The sequence below is a fragment of the Notothenia coriiceps genome, unplaced genomic scaffold (genome assembly GCF_000735185.1).
Source record: "Notothenia coriiceps isolate Sejong01 unplaced genomic scaffold, NC01 NC01_scaffold00010030, whole genome shotgun sequence".
NCBI classification, from domain to species: Eukaryota; Metazoa; Chordata; class Actinopteri; order Perciformes; family Nototheniidae; genus Notothenia; species Notothenia coriiceps.
Window position 1 is genome coordinate 1 of NW_011342731.1, and position 9702 is coordinate 9702.

Below are 9702 nucleotides of genomic sequence, written 5' to 3' on the forward strand. Positions count from 1 at the left end.
CTAAGGATGCTAAGGATCAGTCTAAGGATGCTAAGGATGACTCTAAGGATGCTAAGGATGAGTCTGAGGATGAGTCTGAGGAAGAGTCTGAGGATGAGACTGAGGATGATTCTGAGGATGCTAAGGATCAGTCTAAGGATGCTAAGGATGCTAAGGATGACTCTAAGGATGCTAAGGATCAGTCTAAGGATGCTAAGGATGCTAAGGATGACTCTAAGGATGCTAAGGATGAGTCTGAGGATGAGTCTGAGGAAGAGTCTGAGGATGAGACTGAGGAAGAGTCTGAGGATGAGACTGAGGATGATTCTGAGGATGATTCTGAGGATGAGTCTCTGGATGTATTAAAAAGATCTCAAAAAATCGGAATGAAGGTAATGTCACATTGCATTTACTATAATAATCAGGAAACAAAAGAGTTTGCTTGTTGTTATTTGAAGATGCCCTAAAATCCCAAACTTCCCTCCTGAGGGAATTTCTCTGAAAAATAAAGCATTGTTTGAACATTTAAGCACGGAGACAGGAGAGCCACAAAATACAAATATGAACCTGAAAATGAGGATAATATGTCCTCTTTAATAAATAACACTTTAACAAGTTGCATTTGTCTCCCTTTGTGCTTTGTATGATAGGGGACTTATTCCCGTAAAATGTTTGCTGTTTCACATTTGCTATTTTAAGACAATAAATGCATCGCTTTCAGATAGAGCTATTATTTGTAATGCATTGACTTTGTTCAAACTAAACAAAAACATACCAATTGGCAGGTTAACAAATCCTTAATGTGTGGCGTCACTCACATGTTATTAGAGAGGCAGGACAATGCAATACTGCAACATTTCTTTTTGTTTGGAAAAAATTCAATGTGTCCAGTTATCATTTGCAAGAAAAAGGTTTTGACTTTTTTTTGTTTCTGTGTTTTTTAGCATGGGGTCTCTCTGACAAGAAAAACAAGCTGCTACGTGGACAGATCGGCCCCTTCAGCATCGTGTGAACCCCCCCTGGGTGATTTTGAAGCACCTCCAGTGAATCAAGAATTGCATTTGTATTCAGATTGCTCATTTCCTCCTCCACCTCCACCACATCCTCCTTTCCACGTGAAGGAACTCGCCCAAAAATATATTTTCCGTTCCCTCCCTCTTTCTCGTTCTCCTTCCTCCTTTCCTGTTCCCCGACGCCACGGCATCCTGAACGGTGCACCGCGAGCTGCAAGTGACTCAGATGTGTTGATGAAGATGAGCGATGATGATGATGATGATGATGATGATGATGATGATGATGATTATGATGACATTGATGACATTTTACTTGGCTCTAATGCCATGTTGGATCAGGTCGTAGGACACGCTTTCGGGAACGAAGCGCTATCGCCTTCCAATCAAAACCTTTCCTCCTCTGGTCTCTGGGGTGCAGGACGGTTTGCAACCCGGGATTGCAGCTCAAGTTTTTCCACCTCTTCAGAAGCTATACATTTCCATGTCGGTGCCTCTGATTTGGGTATAACAACTGAAAGAGCGACTGTATCTCCTGTGAAACGTCAGTCAGGAGGGTTTTCCCGTAGTGCAGCATCTTTATTCTCCACAGCTCCAATACAAAGAGCAAGCTTATTGTATGATGAACAAGAAATGTCAGACTTTGGTCTCATGGATTGTGCGCTTGAAGAAGAACCCGTTAAACAAGATCAGCCAATGAAAGATGCCCCTCCTGTTCCACTTGATGAAGCATCACATGTCCACGCAGTGCGACGTAGGCAAACGTCCAGACGTAGAGCATTAGCAAAGCCTGAAGAAGATGATCCCTCATGTGGAAGTTCTTGGGAAGGACAGGTCTACATGAAGGAACTCGCCCAAGAATCTCTTCTCCGTGCGCCTCTCCCTCCTGGTGGTCGTCAAATTCCCTCATCTCATCCTCGAGAACAAAAGGCAGCAGAAGTTCCCCGACCTCTCAGCGTCACGAACGGTGCAACGCGAGCTGCAACTGATTCAGATTTGATGATGATGAGGAGCGACCGTGCGTCTGAACTTTCACTCGCAGGGAATGTATTGTCATTCGGAAATGCACCGTCCTATTCTAATCGTTCACTTCAACGCCAGTCCGCCTTTCAAGGCCCTCCAGCTCTCTTTGGTTCAGCTCCTAAGCTAGCTCAAAGTTTACTTGGCACTAATGCCCTGCCGGATCAGCTCAGTGCGCAAATGAAATCACAAGCTCTCAGGATCAAAGCGCTATCACCTCCCTTTCAAACAGGAATCTCCTCTGGTGTCTGGTCTGGACTCTTAAGCAGCTTGAGTCGTCCCACCTCTCTAGGTGATAGGGATATCCATGTCGGTGCCTCTGATTTGGATATAACAACTGAATGTGCGACTGGATCTCCTGTGATAGGTCAGTCAGGAGGGTTTTCCAGAAGTGAAGCATCTTTATTCTCCTCAGCTCACCTCTTATTAGCTGTTGAACAAGAAATGTCAGGCTTTAGTCCCAGGAGTTGTGCGCTTGAAGAAGAACCCGTTAGACAAGATCAGCCAATGAAAGATGCCCCTCCTGTTCCACTTGATGAAGCATCAGATGTCGATGTAAAGCGACGTTGGCAAACATCCAGAAGTAGAGTATTAGCAAAGCCTGAAGAAGATGATCCCTCATGTGGAAGTTCTTGGGGAGGACTGCTCCGGGGTAAACGTAGGATGGGTTTTTTAAAGTCTTCAAGGATGCATCAATCAGCTGTTCAACGATTCCAGTGAGTCCCTAAACGTTTTTTTGTTTTAATAGATAAGCTCCTACTAAGAAAACTGTGATAACTATTGAATAACAGTTGTTGACAAAAAATGCTCTACTTATTTAAAAGAAAGTGGTATCAGGCTTTGGTTGACAAAGTTAACATAGATGAATTAATCTGCATGTTAACTGAAAAGTATTGTTGTAAATCCTCTGATTATGTTATTATGTTTTATAAAAAAAGAAAGTCAGTATATGTGTGTGTATTTATGTTTACATTCTTTGATTTATGTGTGTGTTTTTTAATACGCAACATTCAGTGTTCTCTAAGAGTGTCCTGTTGTGATCATGTCGTTTCAGGAGGAAGTCAGCAGACCCTGAAGCGCTGAAGCTCAGATGGACAGAGATCTTCCAAATGCAGCATTCGGTAAGAAAATATCAAAATGAACGTATGCGGCTGTTCTCGAGTGCATACATTGACCTTTTCTTTTCCTGCTGACAGGATACAATGACAGCCCTTTTTTATGGTTTATCAATTCTGATCCTTTGATCATTTCTTTGTGAAACGCATTTGGGATGATTAGCTGTCAGAAGGCTGCTTTGCACTTCTTGTTAAAACACTGTAACTATAGCGATACAGCGGTTAGAGATATGTTTACTGACAGCGGGGCAAATTTGGGTTTCAAAAGCAGTCTTATGCAACTTGGCGATGTTCAGTATTTTGGAGAAATACTTTAGATGCTTTTAAAAGTACTAATACCTAACTGTGGAAATACTCCACTCCTTATCATGCATTCAAACCCTTACTTAAAGGTAGGGTAGGTAAGAATGGAGAAACCGGCTCGAGCTCGCTAGAATTTGAAAATACACAACCGAAAAAAATCGGCCCTTTCCTTCAGACTTCCTTACAGAGCCCCTCCTCCAACACACACGAACGCCCACATGACCAATGAGGGCACGAGATAAGTTTGCGCACGAGGTGGAAGGCTGACAGGCAGGTAGGCCATCCAATCATCTGACCCGGGCCGAGGCAGATAATTGGATTTGCTTTTTACAGCGCCACGGCTTCCAAGATGAAATATTTGTATGTATTTATTGTCAAAGCATTTCATATATTCATTGCTGTCGGGATGTTAAGAGCATTCCATGGAATATAACAAAAGGTGTTTCTGAAGTGAATTACTTACCCCGCCTTTAAGTAAAAGTATTTAAACATTATCAGTAAAATGCATTAGTTAATCGTAAGTAAAAGTTTGCAATGAAATATATCATCAGTGAGTGTTTTACTATTACATGGTGTTTTTTGGATGTATTTATTGCTGCAGGAATGCTTATGTTAATGTACTGCTGAATGGTTAAGGTTATATGTAAAGCTCATTTACATACAAGTTTAATCTACAGCAATAAATTATATTCTATAAGATCATGTTTGTAGCTTTGTCGCTGTCCTGCAGAACCATGTATCTCTGAACATTTCAAAAAACGATGTGATCATACATTTTTCTGCTGATCCAAAAGGCTTTTTTCAGTATTTATTATTCACATATTTTTTTCAACACACAAAGGGAACTCCTATCCTTCATCAGATCACAAACACATATTAAGATGGATGGTTTTAAACTGGACAGGAAGGGAATGAAAATTGGTGATCTGAAATCTATTTGCTGCATAAAAGGGAAATACTCAAGTTCAAATTGAAGGTACTTTTATTAAACATAATGTACTTGGTTGAGTTCCACAACTCTATACATTACACATCTAACCTTTTTGCACTTTTTTTATTTATATATATTTTTTAGCTGGCACTTTTAACCATGGGGGCGTAATTAATTACCACTTTATGAAGGAAATGAACATGTTATTTGTGTCTTTGTGTTGCAGGAGGGTTACTGGCAGTTCACCACAGAGCTGGGTGAGCTGATTAATTTGGATGTGGACCTCTTCGCCAACGTGTTCCTGAAAAACAAAGGCATCCAGTCTCTGGGTGAGGACTCTCAGAAACTGATGCAGCCTTTAAAGTGGGAATAGATTTGTCATTTCAGATCATTTCCACATCTTTCTGTGGCCAAAAGATTGGGTTTACACGTGGAGATAGAAGTATCATTCGCCGAAGAGTGCCAAGATGTTCTTTAAAGTTTAATATAACCTTCCAAGCACTATAATATTAACCAATCAGACGAGAATGTCCTATTTGTATTTATTAGTTTTTAATTTTTAAATCATTAAGATGACTTTCAAAATGACCTGTTAAAAACTATGTCTCTTTCCTTGTCAAAATATAAGAAAAAAACACTTTGATTCAAATCAAAGTGATCTCTTTGGGGGTTATATTAAAAGGTATTTATTTGTGAAAAGTTTAATATTGAATGTAAAATCAGTATTCAAAGTAAGTAATTTTTGAGGGCAGTGTTAATACTCAAGAGAAGAAGAGAAGAATAACCTCAAAACTGACACATTTTATACATGTTAGTGTGTGAAAAGGGAGACAATTGCAAACAATTATCATGCCATGCCTCTGCTTTGTAGAGACTTCAATCAAAAGCCACATTTTCCACTTTTCAGCACAAGTATATTTCTTGATAGTTTGGATTTTATTTTTCCAGGGTTTGAGATTAACATCTGCTTCACAATGGAGATGTAAGAGATGTGTTTGTGGGGCTCCAAGTGGAAAAAGACACTTACAAAAATGCATCGGTGACATCTCTGTCCACAAAAGATTGCCTGTCTTTCAGTTTTAATTGAGGACTCTCACATAGTTGCACTGCTTTTTATTTTTTAAGTCTTACAGATATTTCAGCCATGATGATGAGTTTGTTTCCCGCGGATGTTAAAAGCATGTACTGTACTGTGTGTGTGTGTGTGTGTGTGTGTGTGTGTGTGTGTGTGTGTGTGTGTGTGTGTGTGTGTGTGTGTGTGTGTGTGGGTGGGTGGGTGTGTGTGTAGGTGTGAAGGCCCATGCAGACATCCTGAAGCTGGTGGCGACTCTGCTGGTCCTGCAGCTGATGAGAGAGGAGAAGATAGAGGAGGGCAAACTGCTCCGCACCCTCTTCTGCCTGGACGACTCCCCTCTGCCCAGGTCTGTCCTAAACTTAATCGAACAACATGAAGACCCTAAATAAAAACACCTAAACTGATTCCAAGCTTAAAGGCTTACACTGCAACCAAAGTGTGAAAAGAGGAAATGTAACAGGAAGAGAAACAAATCACAACACAACAAAGCATTTATCCCTCAATTCATAACCTTGAGATGTCCATTGACTTTTAAAACATAAATGCAAATGCAAAAATATCCAATATTTATAGCAAAGTTCTTCTCTGGGTGATTTTTTTTTGGTAAATGTTTTTATTGATTTTCTCAGTTTTTTGACAAAAAGCAAGTGATACAGATTCAGTAAGGATACATACACATACACATGCTGACAAATCAAAATCTTAATTTCAATCCCACCACTCTCCCACCCACCACCCATTAACCCATTGAGTTACAGGATGCAGAGCCCTTTAACAGTAAATACAGTGTTTTCATAATTACATTAGTTCAAGGGGGGCAGAGAAGGAAGAAAAAAAAAATGCACAGAGATAAACACAAAGAAAGAAAATAATAATAATAATGATAATGGAATAGAAAGAGAAAAATGATGAATCAATAATTTATAAATATATATGAAATGCTCACTGCTCACCACTCAATCCAACCTTATTCTTTATCAAGTGGACCTTGTAAGGAGTCATACAAGTCCAGAAAGGGTTACCATGTTCTAATAAAGGTGTTAGAGGAGCCCCTGAGTAAGAACTTAATTTTCTCTAACTGTAAGAAGTACATAACATCTTTGCCCCACTGAGAAAAGGAATGTTGCTTCCATTTTAGAAGAATCAAGTGTCTCGCAAGAAGTGTAGAAAAGGCTATAACTACATGGGCACTGTTTGGTAGGGTCTGGGTGATTTGTTGAGACTAGCTGTCACTCTATCCAGAGTGGCAACCTGTTTTCATATCGACTTTCTTCTTCTTCCTCCAGGCCTGAGCGTTGGGAGGAGGTGAAGAGGGCGGTGGACTGGGTCTGCTGGGCGGACCGGCAGTACCCGTGTGTCTACAGCCGGCTGGAGTTTGGATTCAGCTGGGAGTCCTCCACCCGCCAGCTGCTGGGCTTCGAAGGCCTCCCTCCCTTCTCCGCTCTCAGGGGGCTGAACCTGCAGAAGACCGTCCCCCAGGTCCTGGTCCACTGAGCAGGATAGTGAGAGGGAGGTTCATACCCCTTTGCCTTTTTATGGGGAATACATAATCTATTAGATGTATTTGTAGCCCTTTTATTATCATTGTGTTGGCATGTTTCATTGGCTTACTGCAGACCTGATTTATTAAACTTAAACTGCTTTGGGCGGATGTCTGCATATCGCCTTTTCTGCACATCAGCATCTTTTTTCAAATGTATTCCAATAAGGCGATAGCTTATAGTATTTTACACCGTGGTCTTCAGAGAAAGAGTTGCACCCCTCGTCTTTCTTCTGACCGTTCCACCGTTTTGGTCAAGTTGAAAATATTTAAACTTTCCAGAAAAACGCTGTTGACGTCACTGTAGGAAATGACTGTCTCACTGTCAGACGGTAACCATCATAGCAACGACCAAAGAGCTTGTTGGTTGGAGCAGATCTGCCGGTGTGTGAGTGGCTTTTATCGTACCGTACACATATCATCCTCCTCACTCTAAAGCTGTCAGACTAAAGCTGTGACGCTCAATCACACAAAATGTGAGAACAAGCATCCTCCTGTTTGTTCTCATGGACGCAATGTCAAACAAATACATAGCACAAATTGATAATAAAATCCAAGGGGTGAGGCTAGTCTGTCATACAACAATAGTGATACAGTGTCAAGACATTGCTGTCATAGAAACAACAAAACAACCCTTGGAGCGTTATGTGGACACGCCCTTATTCGGGGGAAAGAGTATTTAAAGTCTATGGCCATGTACACTGATACTTATCATCTTGTTCACGCAAGTCCACAACAATGCCTTCAGACAGAGATAGCATCATTGTGACCAGTGATAAAAGGGAAGGTCACGATGAGTAGCAGTCTATTTGCATGTTTGTAATCCTACCATCCCAAATTAGTCAAAGTCTACTTCCTCTAAATGTATTACTGGTAGATGTAGTCACAGCTGTCTTCCCACAGTTGAACACACAGTCACATGTTATTATAAAATAAGGAAGCGGTGCCTTTATGCACAAAAAGGGTCAGTTTCTTGGAAACATCTTGGACTGACCTGCTGAATGTGTGTGTTGCTTCTCTGAGTAACCTTGTACATGTGAATCTTTTTTTGTCTTGTGTTTCATTTATAACTGCCTTAAGCACCTTTGATTATTTTAGTGTAGGATAGGATCTTCTTTCACAATATATGCAGTGTTATATCATGGTAGCGATATAAATCAGGGTATAGTATTGTTCTGTAAATTCAATAAGAAGTGGATTAAAACAACCTGTCTTTGGATTGTTTTCCTATTTTATTTGGAACTACAATATTAAAAAAAATCAACCAACTCACGAGAGACAAAGCAAAAGACTCAAAACCTTTACAATTCTGAACACGTTTTAAGGTTAATAATGCAAATAACTTTGAAATAAATATCAGTCTTGTAAGGGAAACTTCTGCAGCAAGGGAGAGTCAGGACTCAGAGAGACACGAGGAGAGTTGGAGCTTTGATGTTAAACAATGATGTTTATTACAAGTCAACGGCCGGAGAATTCATATCACAAGTCACAGCAGCAAAAGGTTCTGACTGCACGGGTGGGTTGTCATGTCAATTCTGATCCGCCTCGCATCTTGGTAGACCTTTTAACTAGTTTACAGAGAGTCAAATCCACATATTGGGGATGGGCGTAAACATCTGCAGACACAGGAGATGTCTCTCACATCTGTGGAGCTTAGAAAGCCAGCGTTCTCACGGTCGTAAAAAAACCCCTGTGCCCACCAGGTCAGGCCATAAAACCTAGTATCAACATACGACTGCATTAACACATTCCTTACGGGAGATTAGAAGCAGGGATGGTCGTAAATGTCAACACACAGAATGAGGTTAAATATCTTAGGAGTAAGGAAGAATTATTCTTTGACACTTAGGAGTAAGACAGAAATATTCCCTTACAAGGTGGATTGGGTTATAGGAGTTATTTCTGAAGATGTTTTCCTACAGTTTGACGCGTTCCCAACAACGACTCTTTGTCACTTTGGAATTCAATCATATTCTATCTGGATCCAAGCTGACTCGAGGCATCCTGAAATGTTTGCAGAGCTCCCTTCCTGCCTCCAGGTACCCAACAGATTCACGTTTAGTGGCTTACGTTGCAGCAGGGTGCCATCATCACTACGTTCCCAAAACAGATGCACTAACATCATCTTTACGCCTAGATTTCTCCAGCGTTCCTCATACGCCTCCGGTGGCTTTCTATTGCCCAACAAGGAAGACGAGACGTTGATCCTTTGCTGGTTCTCTTTCAACATGACAGACACACCATGAACACACCTTGCAGATTTCTAATGATGTCAACAATATCTGCCGTGCAACTTTTCCCCCAACCCCACAAACTCAAACTTTCTCTTTGAGCCTCGCCCATACCCTTATTTTAGTTTTTTAAGATATTCTTTCTGATTCAATCCCCATCGGAGCTCTCCTGGTGAGCAGGACCTCCCATCCAGCTGAGGCTGAAAGATGACACACTCTAACTCTGAGAGAGAAACTGAAATATGTACCACTGCAACTTTTCAGCTTCACACACAACGTCTCAACATCTGTGTGTCAGTTAAAGGTCACCTTCATGTCTCTTCTACATCAACATGTGTCCCCTCTTCTTCATGTCTCTTCTACATCAACATGTGTCCCCTCTTCTCCATGTCTCTTCTACATCAACATGTGTCCCCTCTTCTTCATGTCTCTTCTACATCAACATGTGTCCCCTCTTCTCCATGTCTCTTCTACATCAACATGTGTCCCCTCTTCTTC

General features: G+C 41.0%; 1 protein-coding gene across 1 annotated transcript; it reads left to right on the forward strand.

Annotated features, from left to right (window-relative positions):
- Positions 1-6: 6 nt before the first annotated feature.
- On the forward strand, positions 7-7552 carry LOC104945785 (uncharacterized). The gene is made up of 6 exons (XM_010771502.1): positions 7-371; positions 924-2725; positions 3064-3130; positions 4585-4687; positions 5647-5779; positions 6720-7552. Exons 1-6 carry the CDS (start codon positions 366-368, stop codon positions 6925-6927), a joined length of 2319 nt encoding a protein of 772 aa, XP_010769804.1. The 5' UTR covers positions 7-365; the 3' UTR covers positions 6928-7552.
- Positions 7553-9702: the final 2150 nt, after the last annotated feature.